Source organism: Microcebus murinus, chromosome 11, assembly GCF_040939455.1.
Source record: "Microcebus murinus isolate Inina chromosome 11, M.murinus_Inina_mat1.0, whole genome shotgun sequence".
Taxonomy (NCBI): domain Eukaryota; kingdom Metazoa; phylum Chordata; class Mammalia; order Primates; family Cheirogaleidae; genus Microcebus; species Microcebus murinus.
In genome coordinates this window covers 94,107,755-94,124,444 of record NC_134114.1, presented here as the reverse complement: position 1 = coordinate 94,124,444, position 16,690 = coordinate 94,107,755, and the positions used below count along the sequence as shown (strand labels likewise).

Below are 16,690 nucleotides of genomic sequence, written 5' to 3'. Positions count from 1 at the left end.
GTACTTCCTGCCAAGTCTTCAAATACTTCAGTCCCTAATAGGTGGGCATCAGTTAAGCAGATCATTAAAAGAAATACTATCATGATTCATTTCATAGTAATAATATCACAATCCATTTTCAGGTCCAGAATTGTTCATGTAAAATGTTAAGTAGGAAGAATTAGAACCAAAGGATCAGCATACTTATTAGGAAATTTAAACCCCACACCTCTGGTTAAGAAAACCTAAAGTGTGATTAGGAATACTAAGTACAGAATTATGATACAGGCTATATTCATTTTTAGGGAAGTTTTGCATTAAGGCAATCTTAACTTTAGATACTTATACTCCTAGGCCAAGAGTTCTCAACATGCAGTGTGAAGACACTTGGAGACAGAGGTGGTCCATGAGACCCTTTCAAGGGGTTAGTGATATTAAAATTATGTTAGAGTAAATGAATACATTATTTATCCCTTTTAACTCTCAATCTCTAACAAATGAACGGTATATAGAATATGTGATATCACAACAGATTGAATCAGAAGAACATATGAGAATGCAGCTGTTTTCTATTAAGACAGATATTAAAGAGAGTTACAAAATATGTAAAACAATTCTACTTTTCTCACTTTTTTGTTTTGAAAAGTACATCAACAAAATTGTTTTGATATTAAAATGTTTGAATTATATTATTTTTAAATAAATAAATATAGCAACATTTTCATATTTTTTTAAATTTCCAATATAGCAAATATCAATAGTTATATCCCACAACAACAAAAGCTCTCTGAGATCCTCAAAAAGTTTAAGAGTATAAAAGGATTCTAAGACCCAAAAGTTTGAGAATTCTGTCCTAGCTGAATAGTAAGCTCTGTCATGAACAAAACAAGTGCAGTGAATTATGGACTTGGTAACAAGTCCTTCCATTAAAAGACCATGATATCTGCCATTTAGTAGTAAAACTCTACTAATTAGCCTCAAATAAAAGGAGTCAAATGAAAAGAATCAAGTCACCCTACTAGAGAAAGAAGCAGAAATACAAAGAACATTAAAGTACAAAGAACATTAAAAAATAACATCACCTACAAACAAGTAAAAGTTTAAATGTTACAAAAACAGAATTTATTATCCTCTTTGAGCATAAATAAGGAAGGAAAAAAGGACTATATAATTCTTACCTCCAGCTCCCAAGGTTCAAGCTTATAAATCTTTTCTTCTTACAATGTGCTACATTATACTTAAACCAAAATGAATATGAAATTATCATTTCATTTTTCATGGATTTATATTGTCTTTTACTATTATATGGGGAATTACAAAAATGATGCAATATTTAAGATAATTAAATCCCTTAGCACCATTTAGTAATACTCTATTCAAAAGTATGCTTTTTGTTTAAAAATCTTATTTGATTAATTAATCACTGAAAATACTACAATTACCACATAACACATAACTGTCCTAACACCTGCACCACATAAACCAAACTGAAACCGCCATCAATTAACGCTTCTCTTACTGATGAAGCATACCATTCCTTAAATGTACACATTCTCCATAACTTAACCATTAAGTATATTCACACCGTTGTGAAACTATCGCCATCATCCATCTCCAGAACATTTTCATCATCCTATACTGAAAATCTTACTCATTGAACAATAATTCCCCATGTCTCCCCTCCCCTCAAGCCCCTGGAAAACACCATTCTACTTTCTGCCTCTATGTATTTGATTACTCTAGGTACCTCATATAAGTGGAAGCCTACAGTATTTGTCCTTTGTAACTATTTCATTTTACTTAGCATAATGTCATCAGGGTACATCCATATTATATCATATGTCAAAATTCCCTTCCTTTCTAAGGCTGAATAATATTCCATTGTACGTATATACAATTTTGTTTATCCATTTTTCTATCAAAGAACACTTGGGTTTCTACCTTTTGGCTATTATGAATAATACTGCTGTGAACATGGTGTACAATTATTTGTTCAAGTTCCTGCTTTTAATTCTTTTATGTATATTTAGAAGTAGAAGTGTTAGATCAAATGGTAGTTCTATGTTTAATTTATGGAGGAACCAACATACAGTTTTCTACAGTGACTACGCCATTTGTATTCCCACCAGCAATGTACAAGGGTTCCAATTTCTCCACATCCACACTAACACCTGTTGTTTTCTGGGTTTTTTTATTTTGTTTTGTTAATAACCATATGATGGGTGTGAAGTATGTCACTGTGGTTTTGAGTTCCAATTCCCTAATAACAAGTGCTACTGAATATATTTTCATGTTTTTATTGGTCATTGGTATATCTCTGGAGAAATGCCAATTCAAGTCCTTTGCCCATTTGGATTGTTTCTATTTTTGCTGCTGAGTTATAGGAGTTTTTTTATATATTCTGGATATTAATATATTATTATATATTAATATATTAATTAATATTATATTATAAAATATAATATTATATATTATGTTAATATATAATATTATATAAACTATCATATTAATATAATTTTAATATCTATTAATAATTAATATATCAATATATTATTTTGTAAGAATACTAACAAATTGCTGTCTAAATGAAATTTAACACACCATAGGAAAGTTATAGGTTAAATTACTTCAAATGGCCCATTTATTATTAAGAGCAGTCTGAAAACATAACCTTTTCAGGTGTGAATTCCAAAATCAAATTGTTTCAAAGTCATCAATCTTCCCAAAACACTTAAGCACTCTTGTTTTTCTACAAAGCTCACTTGGGTAGTCAAAAGATATTTTTTAAATTCATGATTGATTTTAAACACACACACACACACACACACACACACACACATATACATACACAAAGTACCCCCAATTCATGATTCATACAAAATACTAAAAAACATCCACACCTGTCAGAATTTCAGTGCCACCATGATGCATACCCATTCATATGCAAACATATGCAAACCATTCATATTTCAATGTATGTTAATGACATCCATGCAGCACAGGGGAGCACCCTTAAATACACAGACTACTATGTAAATGGTGGTACCTACCTACAGTTGTGCAGTACTGAGGTCCTAGGACAATCAAGTGCTAAAAGATGTATATTTCATTTTTATTCTTACTATATTTGACATAATTTTTAAAAGTTAAAACAGGCGAAGGTTAAAATAATAAAAGCACACTTTTGTTATTCAACTCAATGACTTGCTAAACTCCAAATTTACTTATTCATTCCTATCCAGTTAAACTATTCAATCCTATTTTTCTAAATGACAATTTTACTACTGTAGTAGAGAAAGACCTGTTGTTTTTAATCTCTCCAGCATCCAATACCCCTTACATAATACCTAAATTCCTGAATAGGCAAATACCGCTCCCTATTCTCAGTCTCAGAAGTTCAGTCAGCTGCTGAGATGAGCACATGATCTAACTCTGGGCAATCAAATTCATAGTGATTAAATCAATAAAAAGCATGGGACCCAATATAGGACAGTAAGATTCAGTCCTAGAATGTTTGCTGGAATTTTTAAGAAAGAGATGTTTTCATAATTGCTAAGCCTACATTATTGATGGCCACCTCCACCATCTCTTAAGAAGGGCCAACCAGAAAGGGAAGCTTAGGAGTATAAAAAAGGTAGACCACAAAGACTCAAGATGCTGATGATAGTATTTGAAGTCCTGGATACAGCAATGTCTTTTATATCAGAGCACTTACTTGAATTTCCAGGATGTGAGTCAGTAAATTCCTTTTTTCCCCACTTAACTTCTTACTTGCTAGTGCTGACTAGTATATGTGGTTTCACATACAATTAGCTTTACCCCATAGCCTTTAAATCTCAGTTGCCAGTGATAATTTTGATAAATCCCTGAGGTGTGTCCATATCAGACATAAATATGCATTATAAAAAGTCTATAATGATAAACACATTAAAACAAAATTTCAAACTTATTGGTTCCTGCAGTGATTTGCAAAGTATGATCTTTAAAAAGAGTAAGGCAAAATCAATATCAGTATTAAGAAATAGCTCTACAAATTAGAATGTATAAACATGCTTACAGAAAGATGTATGAAACTATCCCATTTTATTAAATCTGGAGAAACAAAATACCACTACCTGTATTATATAAGAAACTGTACAAGTAAAATCATTACAATTAGTAGAATAGGAGTATACAGAAAAGTAGAGCTGTGAGAAGCTTTAACATAAAGGAAATGCGACATACAATAGAAAATTTTTCCACTAATTTTCTCCAATGAAACAAAGTATTCTCACTTAAATTTAGGGTTTATGTAAAAATATACCCATATTAGCTACTGTAACAAATTACTACCAATTTGATGGCTTAAAACAACACAAATTTATTTATTCACACTTCTGGAGCCTAGGGTATCTAAAATCAGTTTCACTAAGCCAAATCAAGGTATTGGCAGCGCCACTCTATAGCCTTTCGAGGCTATAGAAAACCTCTTCCAGGTTCTTATAGCTGCAAGAATTCCTTGGATTATGGCTGTATCATTCCAATCTCTGCTCCAAGATCACAGTGCCCATTCCTTTTCTGTGTCTGTAAAATATCTCTCTGCCTCTCTCTTACAAAGATACTGCAATTGCATTTGGGGCCCACCCAAATAATCCAGAATAATTTCTCCATCTCAAAATCCTTAACTTAATCATGCCTGCAAAGTCTTTGCCACATAGTAACATTTACAGGTTCTAGGGAGTATGATGTGGATATCTATTGGGGACTATTTTTCAGCCTATCATAATAGCATAATTCCCTTCAACAGCTATAATATTGTCAAAAAGGCTAAGAAGATGGAAGCTATGTGCATTTTATATTCTTAAATTTTTTTCACAATGTTCTCTACTCATATTTATACCAACATAAAGAGCTCCAAATCTGTCATATTTAAAATAAAAAGGGATCATTAAGACTATAGTATGAAAGTGTTTACTAGCCTTAAGAGGTGACTTTTCTTAAACATTTAAAATACCATTCCTTGAAACTAAAGAGTTATTTTCATTACAATCTATTTTATTCCAAATTTAAAAGTTACATATAAAATTTTACCTCCAGATCCTAACTGCTTGTAGAATCTGTATTCCAAATGTAGCTGTGGTGCTCTGGATTTCATGGGCTCCTAAAAAAAAAAAAGACAACATTTAAGTATTAAAAGATCACCAGGCCCCAACTGCAAATGTTATAAATTTTGGTGTCAACGCTTATATAATAGTCTACTAGTCATCTTTTTATAAGATTAGATCCACATAAAAACCAACTTTTTGTTCAATGTAAAATAAATAGAAACCATAAATATACATAAAGTTAAATAGCGATAGGAAAATCTCTGATGTTTAACTCTTTAACCCTGAAGAAAACTATGCTCTGAACATTCATGACTAGGGAAATAGTCGCCCTTATAATCTTTCCCTTGTTCTCAGAATTCACCTCTGAACTGTACAATTCTCACATAAAGGTTGTAAGTGAAACTGAAATCACAGAAAAGTAAGAAAGAACAAAGATGGTGACATGAAAATTTTGATAATAGCAATAATGCCCTTCTAAATATTTTCAATTGAAGTATAACTTACATACAATAAAACACACAGTTCTTAAGTGTTAGTTAGATCCATGAGCTTTGTTAACTCCAAGACCCCTACAGCCACTACACCAAACAATCTATTGATTATTCCACTTTCATTATCCCTCCTTCAGAGGTAATCCCTGTTTGGCTCTCACTGCCTTTGGATTACTTTTGTCTGTTGTTGGAGTTCATCTATAGACAGTAAATGCTTTACTCGCGTGTATGACTTTTATCAGTCAACATAAATATTTTTGAGATTCATACATATGCACGAATATACATACATACACAAAGACAACATGCACAGAAGCAACATAGACTTTAGATATTACAAATAATATTAAATGTGAAAATATCTACAGGAAACAGGAAAACTGTAACAGGGTAACACAGGAAATTTAAACAAGAACCAAAAGGAAACAGAAAATTTCAAAAGCAACCAACAGACCTGAAAAATAAAAATACAATAACTAAATTAAAAACTCAGTTTGCCAGTAGAAACACAACAGAAGAGAGAATTTAGTAATTGGAAGGCAGACGGAAAAACTATATAGAGAGCCGGATGCAGTGGCTCTCATCTATAATACCAGCTACTTAGATAGCTGACGTGTAAGGATTGCTTGACCCCCAGGAGTTGGAGGTTGTAGTGAGCTATGATCATGCCACTATACCCCAGCTGGGTGACACTGAGAGACCCCATCTCTTAAAAAATAAATGAATCAATTAATTAAATTTCAAAAAAGAAAAACTACACAGAATGCATTATGAAGGAAGAAAAAAAAGAAAACACAGAAGAAAGATTAGAGACCTGGATGGACAAGATAATAAGAAGGTTTAATATACATTAAAAATAGTCTTGGGAGGAAAGGAAAGAGAAAAGTGAGCAGAGGCAAAAACTGAAGAAATAATTGCTACAAATACTCAAGAACTGACGAGGGTAACAAACCACCAATTCAAGAGGATGTGAATCCCAAACAGGATAACTAAAAAGAAATTTATACCAAGATACATCACAATGAATCTATGACCAACAACAAAGACTTCAGATAAGCAACTATTAAAATCCTACTGGAAAACTTATAGTCATTAAGATTATTATAAGAGAAAACAATGAGATTAATTCATGAGAAATTCATCCAAAAATGTATTGGGGGACAAAAATTTTCACAGATTGTTGAACCATAGTTTGTCACTTAGTTTGCTATTTCCTTATATTTTTGATTGTTTGTTTGTATCTGTTATATCTGTTTGTATCGGGATAGTACAGATACTGTACTGCACTTAAGAGCACAAATACTGAAACTTAATTGTATAGGGTTTGAATCTTGAATGCACTACTTACTAGCTCTGTGACTTTGAGCAAGTTACTTAAACTTTCTGTACTTTTCAGTACCCTTATCTGTAAAATAACGTTAAAATTTTACCTTTCTCATAATATATACAAAGTACTTATAACAGTGCCTTCCACAATACAGTGCTATATAACCTATAATTCTTCAATTAATTATCTAAAAGTGTATAGCCTTAAGATATAACAAAAAGATGTCCACTTGAGTAATCACAAGCAAAATTAAACATATACCTTGTTTAATCACTAATACCCTGTAGGTAAAAATAGAGACTGAGATCTGACTTAGTTGAGTTGTTTCAACTTGATTCCAGTACTTTACTAGAAGTAAAATTTTATTATAACACCATATAACAAAAGTCGCCTTACAAAAGGATGACATTTTCATTATTTATGTACAACTGGTTATTATGTAAGTGCAAACAACAAGACATGAAAGTTGTGGCAGAGGTCAAATTAACAAATTATCCTGAAACAATCAATCTGAACTAGGATAATATTAGAAAAATGTAAAAATCTTTATAAGGGATAACAAAGCTCAAAGTAGTCACTGAAATCTGCATCTGTGAACACCATGCTATCAAATAACACCTTTATTTGTACCAAAATATAAAAACCAGATAGCACTGAAAGTACAGACATACACAGAAAGTACACAGTCATTACTTTTATGCCAGGTTTTGAACAAAATCATGTTATCTGTTGCAAGCAGATACAACAGATATAAACAAACAAAAATATAAGGAAATAGCAAACAAAGTAACAAACTATGGTTCAACAATCTGTGAAAATGTTTGTCCTCCCAATACATTTTTGGATGAATTTGATGAGAACATGATTATATACCACACTCCAACATCAAAATACTAGAGATATAGATCCAAAATTATTCCCAGTTCCCCTAAAGAACACTGAATAACCTTATTATACGTAGTGCCAATCATTGTGCTTTAAAAAAAGAGTAAGAGAAAGGAAGAATGTTCAAAAAAGGAGAAAAATAAGAGGATAGTGATATGGCACAAAAGCTTTAAAAAGTGATACATGTGTGTATACATAAAAAGGCTGAAAGATGACTTAATAAATGTTTACTAAGGTAGCAATGGTATGGACAAGGTAAACAAGTTCCAAATTTGAAAATAAAAGGACCCTTATAAGAGTCACTATTTTAATGACTGAAAACAGACAACGAAAGGTGAACCTAGAGTAGTGGCTCCCACTTTCACATAATAGTTTATCTGCCTTTACATATAAGATGAATATCATTCACATGCAGAACATGTTCTCTGTGACTAGAGCTGCCCACTACAAGCTGCTGTATCAATACTCCCACCCACAATGTCATGCAATGTCTAGGTTCAAGATCACTGGCCTAGTGCATAGGAAAAGGGAGAATTTCAAAGAAATCAAAGTCAGCAATGCCCAAACACTGTCCAATTCCTGCACTCCCTTTTGCAAATTTCATGCTCATCAGGGAACCTTGTAATTTTAACTTGGCTTTCTCTGTAGATCAGCCTATAGGAAGAAATCTGGGCATTCTGGATCTATAATAGTTAAACGCCTCACTATAAATTAGAAATTAACTCTTTGCTGAATTTTTACATTTCTGAGAGCTTGACTGTGTGAATTGATTACTGTGAATCCACCTCCAAGAAACGACGACAATCTTTGTGAAATAACCTAACCAAATTTTGTGTCATAAAGCCAAAAACCAACCAGCCTTTAATACCAAGATGACCTCATCTAGGTAAATGCCAGTCCGAAGCCACATGTCAAAGAGCCAAGTCTCTCCTGATGGCACCAGAGCCCTACTGTGCATTTTTATTTCCCAGTGAAAATAAACAGCACTCATTGCAGTGAAACTTAGTCTATGCTTACAAAGATACTTAAAATTAAGTAGTAGAGATTTTCTATTTCATCCCAAAAGTTTTTCTATTGCCTCCCACTTGCCTCTTCCCCTAATACTCTCTCTTTTATGTATTTATTTCACATTACCCTAACAACAGAGGTTATATTAGCAGAGAAAAGCTTGACAAAGGCAGGCAAACAGAGAAAAAACCAAACCATGCTAAGCCTCAGGAAAACCTGGCTGGAAAACCAAACAGAAAAGTTGTGGCAGATGAAAGTATGTCTTTTAAAACTAATTCCTAGATCCCAATTCTGCCTTATGGCTGTCATGCTAGGCACATTTAAGACTTAAGAATAATCTCACAGCAGTTTGCTTTCCCTCTATCCCCTACCACATCAAACATTTCTGAAACTCTGAAAGTCAAGCAATAGGCCAGCTTACCATATATACCAATAAAAAAAGAAATTTCAGAAGCTACCTAGAAATATGTTTTCAAAGAACATAATCCTGAATACTAAACTACTTTTGTCAAAATGTTTGAATCAGAAGAATAAATTTGCTTTCTAATTTTTATCTAATTAAAACTCCTTCCCTAAATTAAAAATAGTGCCAAAATTCAAAAACTCAATTCTACAATGCTGCTAAAGAAAAGGTATTGAGCTTTTGTTGCACAGAAAATCATAAATGTCCTACACATTATCATATATTTGAAGGGCGTAATGATGTTACGAGCAAAATAACAAAAGATCAGTTGGACATATAACTTTTCAAATAAACAGCCAAGTTATAAATGATGTGAAAACAAAATATAATTAAAATATGAGATAATAATTAAGCAACAGGAATTAAGGAAAATTAAGAAACATGAACTTACCAGTTTAATTGCCACATATTCATTTGTGTATAAATTTTTCCCTTGAAAAAGAAAAAAAACCCATCAGATTCTGCCAGTAATTAATTTTTAAAGATATATTATATAAAACTGTACTCTGGACAAGAAAGCACATAATACATTTAAATAAAGCATAGTTTTATGCTTCTGACTATTTAGTAATAAACTCAAGAACAAAGAAATAGTTAAATTTATGATTAATTCAATTTTGTATTTAGTATTTCACCTGGATTCAGAGTAGAAAGTCAAACTAAAAATACTTTAGCCCATGTACAAAAATAAGAGGATTCTGAGTTTGGTAAAATATTGTATATAATTTAAAAAGTAATTAACAGTCAAGTGTATGCTAAAAAATTTCATAACCAGAATTTCTGTATAATAACAGGAATACAAAATTCCTCTCCCAATGACCATCTTATTTTAAATTCTTCTTTAGTACAGGATATAATCTTACTACGGCTCATATTTAATTCAGTGGATATATCAAGTACATTTTTTAAATCTGAAATATATTAAAAATGAAATAAAATAAGAAAATTATTCAACAATTGGCTCAGAAAAACTAGTTAACTACTTTGTGGGGAAAAATGGTTAATAGTGCCTCACCTTATGACTAAATTAATTCCAAATATTTTAAGAGTTAAATATAAGCTAAAAAACAAAAAAAATATTATCATGCCCATATATGAAGGCCTTTCTGAGTGTAAGAAGACATAAAGAAGACAATCAGAAGGTTTTATATAGATTTGATTACATAAAATATTTTAAACTCCTGCATGTTGGAAAAAACCTACCATATATAAAGTATAAAACAAACCAGAATACAGATTTAATATCACTGACATGTAAAAAATTCAAATGAATTACAGTAATCTTTAGCATTGGCAAAATCAAAAATAATACAGAAAATTCCAACAGGCCAGCATCTACAGCCCAAGTAGAATACTAAGATAAGTATATTTTAAGAAATGAAAAAATAATACAATGATTTTTAAATTTCCAGTATTTTTTCAATTAGTATGTATTACTTTTGTAATGAGGGAAATAGAACAATGGCAGATTTTTTTCCAACTGTGAGAATAACTGGCCCTGGTCACACTGGCTACTGAACACAGAAGAAGCAATCGTCAACTTTGATCCATGTGCTTTTCCAACATAGCACCGCTAACCTCCTTCCACACAGCAGCTGATGAATAAATGGCAATAAAACTTTCAGGCAAAATTTCAACCTCAAATATGTTGCCACCTTGTACAGTAGTTTATTTGTATATATAATTTTCTTCTAAATTTTGTCCTTATTGTATAAAAATGAGTGAAAACAAAGAGAAAAAATTTACAATAAAGCTAAGTAGAATGAATAGGTCTCATAAACTCAATATATTTGGGAAAAGGATGTAACTTCAATAGAAGTAACAAAAGCGGTGAACGCTAAGCTCTATTCAGATAGTCACTGAACCTATGTAAATATAAAAAAGAGAATAGTTCATATTTTTAGTCAACTAGTTCACCATTTAGTTGTGGCTTCATACACATTTTCAAGAATGCATTATGTATGAAAATTTAGGTTTCCTCTTGTAAGCTTGCAGTGCATAATTTAACAATACAATGAAGAACTTAATCATGAAAACTGTTCTCTAAAATAGCAAAGAAACAAGTCTGGTTTTGAGTTCAAAGATTATATTTGTATTTCCTCAAGATATAATCATCTTTCCATAACTATATTATATATGATGTTTATTTATAATTACACAGGAAAAAAATTCACAGGACAACTTAGGTTAAATATAGATCCCATAGAACCAAAATGTACCAATTCTTCTAAAAGTACTGTTTTTGTTGGCTTTTATATGGTCAGTGTGTACCTTTTAGATCAGAGCAAAAGACACTGAAGCATCATCTTTATTTGAACATTAGAGATTTTGCTAAAACTTGGGGTCACATTTATAAACATGAACAAAGATTAAGTAATAATATAAATGCATTTTTGTCACCTAGAATGGCCACAGTCTCACACAGATGACTTTTAATCAATATTTGTACACACATAAACAAATTATGCACAAAGTATACATTTGTACGTATGGTACGAGTGAAAAGGAAGAAATGTGCACTTAGCAGAACCCCATTAAAAGAAGCCTCCAAGTAGACTTGTGCCAGTTAAGTGATGTTTTAATCCAATTTCAAAAGACATTTCCAATGAAGCTCTGTGCCATATTAAACTTGGAGAGATAGTTTTACCAATTTTGTAGTACTGGGTTCGTAATTTATTACAGAAAACTATGTTCTTCAGAAACTATTTTTATGTTTACAAGCAGGAACCAACTAGTACCAATATCCATTCTCCCCATGATAACAACAGAATGCCCAAGTACAAAAACGGCTGCCCAGCTAGAGACTACATTTCCCAGCCTCTTATTTTAGCTTCATGTGACCATGTGACTAAGTCCTGGTTATAAACAGACATGAAATATGTTACACCCACTTCCAGGAACAAATGTGTGCCCTCCTGGCTCTTTTTCTTCTTCTTGCTGGCTGGCTGGGAGAAAAAAATGAGAGCAATACCCTTGTACGCAGAAACCGAAGTCGCATATTAAGGATGCCGAGGTACCCTGATAGCCTTGGATGCTCTCCCTCTGGTCTGTTACGTGAAGTAAAAATAATCTATTTGCTTAAAACCACTACATTTGGGGATTTTTTTGTTATAGCATTATAGTCTACTCCTTAGTTATTACATTTTGCAGGTAAGTTTTATAGTATAATATACTTCTGTTAGAAGTAGAAAATAAATAAACATAAAAACGATGAACCCATCCAAATTTACATATTTATTTGATATGTGTTATAAGGCCTGCAGAATTTTTAACAAAATAATTCTCAAACATAAACAATAAAATAAGGAGAGTTATGAGCTATGTGGGAATAGGAAGAGAAGAAACAAACATAAGCAATGTTATGGAAACTCCTATTAGTATACTTACTTATGTCAAAAGCTACAATATCTTATTTCAGATATAGTTATTCTTAAAGCAATATAAAACATCCTTGCACTATATTCTTCAATGTGATGGTCAGTCAGGTGTGGCCACAAGAGTACACAAGAAAGGCTCAAGAAAACGAAGTTTCTTATACTCACAAGTCCTAGAGAGAGGGTCACACTGAATGCCACTCAGGGTCACAGGGAAAGCACCAAGTTTTGATTAGGTTGCAGAAGACAGGAACAAGGGGAGAACTTAAACCAAAGCTTTTATTGGAGTTTCCAGGCTAAAGGAAGGCAGCGTAAACAGTTTAGGATTCCTAGTCTGAATCATTCCGGTGACCCTGGGCTATAAGGGTGGTTTCTATAATAGTTGCCTTATACTTGGCTCTGGCAGGATTAAGGCATAGGAATATAGCCTCCTGAGTATGTTGGCCAGACAGAAAAGGTATGGCTATGGATTGGTTAGTCTGCATATCAAAGGCATGCTGAGTCTTTTGCTAACTCAGAATTAATTGGCTAAGCCCAGGAGGGGCATTTTCTCCCCAGTCAGAAAGGTTTTTTAAGAGGTCCAAATATCATAATGCACAGAAAAATTGAAAAATATAAACAGTACAACCTTATATTTTAGCTAGCTATGTTTGGTCTCATTCAGTGCATGTCAAAAACATTCCTAGGAGTTAGACTGTCTAAATTAGAAATATAATACATATACCAATGCAGAATGCAAACCTTATTACCAATACATAAAGATAAAATAAAACCACAAATACAGATGGTCCCCAACTTACAACAGTTTGACTTAAGATTTTTTGACTTTATGATGATGCAAAAGCAATATGCATTCAATAGAAATAATATTTTGAATTTCAATCTTCAATCTCTTCAACTCAAAAAAAGGGAGGGGTTATTTTACTGCTTTTTCAGTATATAGCATATATAGTTTCAGTATTTGGTACATACAGTTTATCATATTGCCCTGATTAAAATGGCCCACTAAATTTGTTTTGTGTGAATACACACACACACATATATACATACACACACACATATATGCATGTATACATATTCATGTGTATGTGTATATATATTTTTTGAAATAAATTATATGAAACAAACTCTGAATAAAAATGGCCAAAGTATATGCATTGGTATATGCAAAGTATACGCATTGGTCTTTTTATATTATCATCAATTTAATCCTCACACTAACCTAGGAAGTAGAAATAGTAGAGAAATTTGAGGCCCTGAGTGGTTAAATGATCTATGGGTTCCATAATGGCAGGGACTATTTATTTTTCCAGTGTATTATCAGTGCCTAATCATGCCTTGTACCTGGATAGCCATACAATAAGTATTGGATGGATGTTGTGCAAAGTTATACACAAAAATAACAGATATAAACAAGTAAATAATGTTTTCTCTAACTCCAAAATCAGAAGCAATTTAAGAATATCAAAGTACCTAACACAATGTTCTTCAAAAAATAAAATGTGAAATATTCACCCTTTCAAGTATTTGAGTCCCTACTAAATGCAATAGAGCCTCCCAGCCACATCATGTTATAACTATGTACAGAGTATATCATTGCCTTTTATTGGCTTGCTTCATTTAACTATTTAATGTATATTTACACAAAACTAATAAGATGAAGGAGTCATTACAAATTAGGGTGCTTCACAAGATGAAAGCAGAAGTAGTTGAGTAGATAAACATAAAATTGGATTTATTTGTAGCAACAGGGTTGGATCTAAGGAAAACTGTGAAGCCAAATTTTTCTTTTTACATCTGAAGTTCCCACTCTTGGTAGTCAATTGACCAGAGCCCTCATGGCATCTCAACAGCGACTTCTATATAACCATACCATCCTTCTTCTTTTTTCTTATCAATAGAGATAACCATATCTGCACTGAATCAGTAATGTATTAGGGGTTAAAAGACCTATATTTTGATTCTGAATCTGTCATTAAATTGCTATGGACATCTGACAAGTAACTTACCCTCACTGAATTTTAATTGCCTTAAATGTAGAGTTAGAAGATTTAATAAGACCATTGTTTCCCCAACTTGCCTGATTATAATAACCTGAGTCAATACTCTTGAGTCCCTTGTGACTCTTGAACCCCACCCCAGACATACTTGGGGGCCATAGGGCAGGAAGGAAGGAGAAAGAATAAATTATAATGTAAATTTCATTAATTTTAGTAGTTTCAACATATTAACTTGACGTTAAGCTATACATGTTCTCTTAAAGTGATCAGTAACTAAATGTGTTCAAGTCTGAAAAAGTAGGCTAACTATCATTCCTAAGTAACACATTACAAAGGCTTTACTGGCAGCTATTTCTGCCTGCTGGGCCTTTTTAATTTACTTTCTTGTGTTGTCATATTCTAGATAATTTCAAGAATGTAGACATTCTGATCTAGGGAATTTCTTGAAAATACAAGTACACAAAAAATTTCCAACATTTGTATTCTTTAAAATTACCATAATAATTAAGCAAACAATTAAACAACTAAAATCATTTTCATTAAAAAGTATCTTCTATTAAAAAATGCTTCTAACATAATGAAATAAGATAGTCTTACCTAATCGTAATTCTCCAAAATTGCCACACCCAATTTTTTTTCCAACTCTAAAGTTAGGTCCAACCATTAAAACTCCAGATGATGAAGATCCAGTTCCTCGAGTATTATGCCCCGATCGACCACTAGGCCGTGCCATTCTATCATCTGATTTGTCCTTGTCTTTCTTTTTATTATCCATATCAAGTTTGCGGTACTCCACTTTGAATTCTTTAATCAAGACAAGCACACTGAAATAGGGTATTGTGAAAATAGGTACATCACTAGGTAACTGTACCAGGTGGGTAATGTTAACATTCAAATTGCAGAAGGTAGTCAATTAACTGGAGCGTGTTCATCCCATTCGTAAAATTTTTCTCAGTTGTCTTTTCAGCAAAACATGTCTTCAAAATTATCTTTTCAATGATGTGAGCTGATATTGATAGAAAGCTAGAATATGAAGAAAAGAAAATTAGTCAGCTAAGAGAATTTAAAAATATATGATTGGGAATTTAGATAACATAAAAGTTTAGGCAATGAATTATTGCTATTTGTTGATGTCCCTGAAATCAAACCACGGTAGACTGTTAGATTAACCATTACCTTTTATTTCTATACTTAAATACCTAAGAAATCTTAAAAACAAGACAAAGAAAGGAAATCAGGGATTCAAGTTACATCTTAAAAATAAAAAAAGGAACAAAAATGTACTGAGTAAAACTGAGTAAAAGGAACAAAAATGTACTGAGTAAAACTGAATAAGATCTCTGTGTCCAGCCATGATAGAATAACTGATACTGAATATCCCTCCTACTGTAAACATAAAGCCAGATAAAACACATGAAGCACTTGTTTTCAGGCATCGGATAACACGCAATACATGCTGTGATCCTTTAGGGAAAAAACACAAAAAGTTCCACTTTATCCAAGTTCTCTGACTAGGGAACAATTTCCTGACTATAGCACAAGAAAGTAAGGCTAAGGCCGCACACAGTGGTCACAGAACAGAGTTTGCAGCTGTTGAAGTGAGTGGAATTTGTGGTACATGGTACCCAAAGTGATGGAGTTTAGCAGTGGGGGCTAAGTGGACAGCAGGGCAGAAGGCTAGGCTACACATATGCAGTGGCACATTCTAAAAAAACTGGCAGATTATGGCTACTACAGGATTAAATGAAGAATGGAGATACTAGAGGCTGCTTAGTACTGGGAGACTTTAGAGTTCCTATCCAGTCATGATGGAGGGACCTCATTAACATCCCAGGCATGCAGCTGAAACATCACAAAAATTTAAAAGTAAGGACCTACGTACAGTAAGGACTACTCTAGACTGGCCCAACTATAGCCTAAAACCAAACCTAAATAGCACTGAAGAGTAGCTCTGAGTAAATTAACTGCATTCCAGAACAAAAGTCAACATTCTCAAAAAGAAAAAAACCTAGACTCTCAACAATATTGAATTTACAATGTTCACCATACAATTAAAAATTATATCAAACATGCAAA

The 16,690-nt window shown here is 32.5% G+C and overlaps 1 protein-coding gene across 9 annotated transcripts in view; it reads right to left on the bottom strand.

Annotated features, from left to right (window-relative positions):
- Positions 1-16,690, bottom strand: part of CSNK1G3 (casein kinase 1 gamma 3) — a 109,726-nt gene that overhangs the window by 60,767 nt on the left and 32,269 nt on the right. For all 9 annotated transcript variants that reach the window (XM_012760710.3, XM_020290211.2, XM_020290214.2 and 6 more), the window contains exons 2-4: positions 15,212-15,637; positions 9,632-9,672; positions 5,050-5,119 (exon numbers count right to left, since the gene is read on the bottom strand). In XM_012760710.3, coding sequence (XP_012616164.1) covers positions 5,050-5,119; positions 9,632-9,672; positions 15,212-15,389 — 289 coding nt within the window. In that variant the 5' untranslated portion in view covers positions 15,390-15,637. The remainder of the gene's footprint in view (positions 1-5,049; positions 5,120-9,631; positions 9,673-15,211; positions 15,638-16,690) is intronic.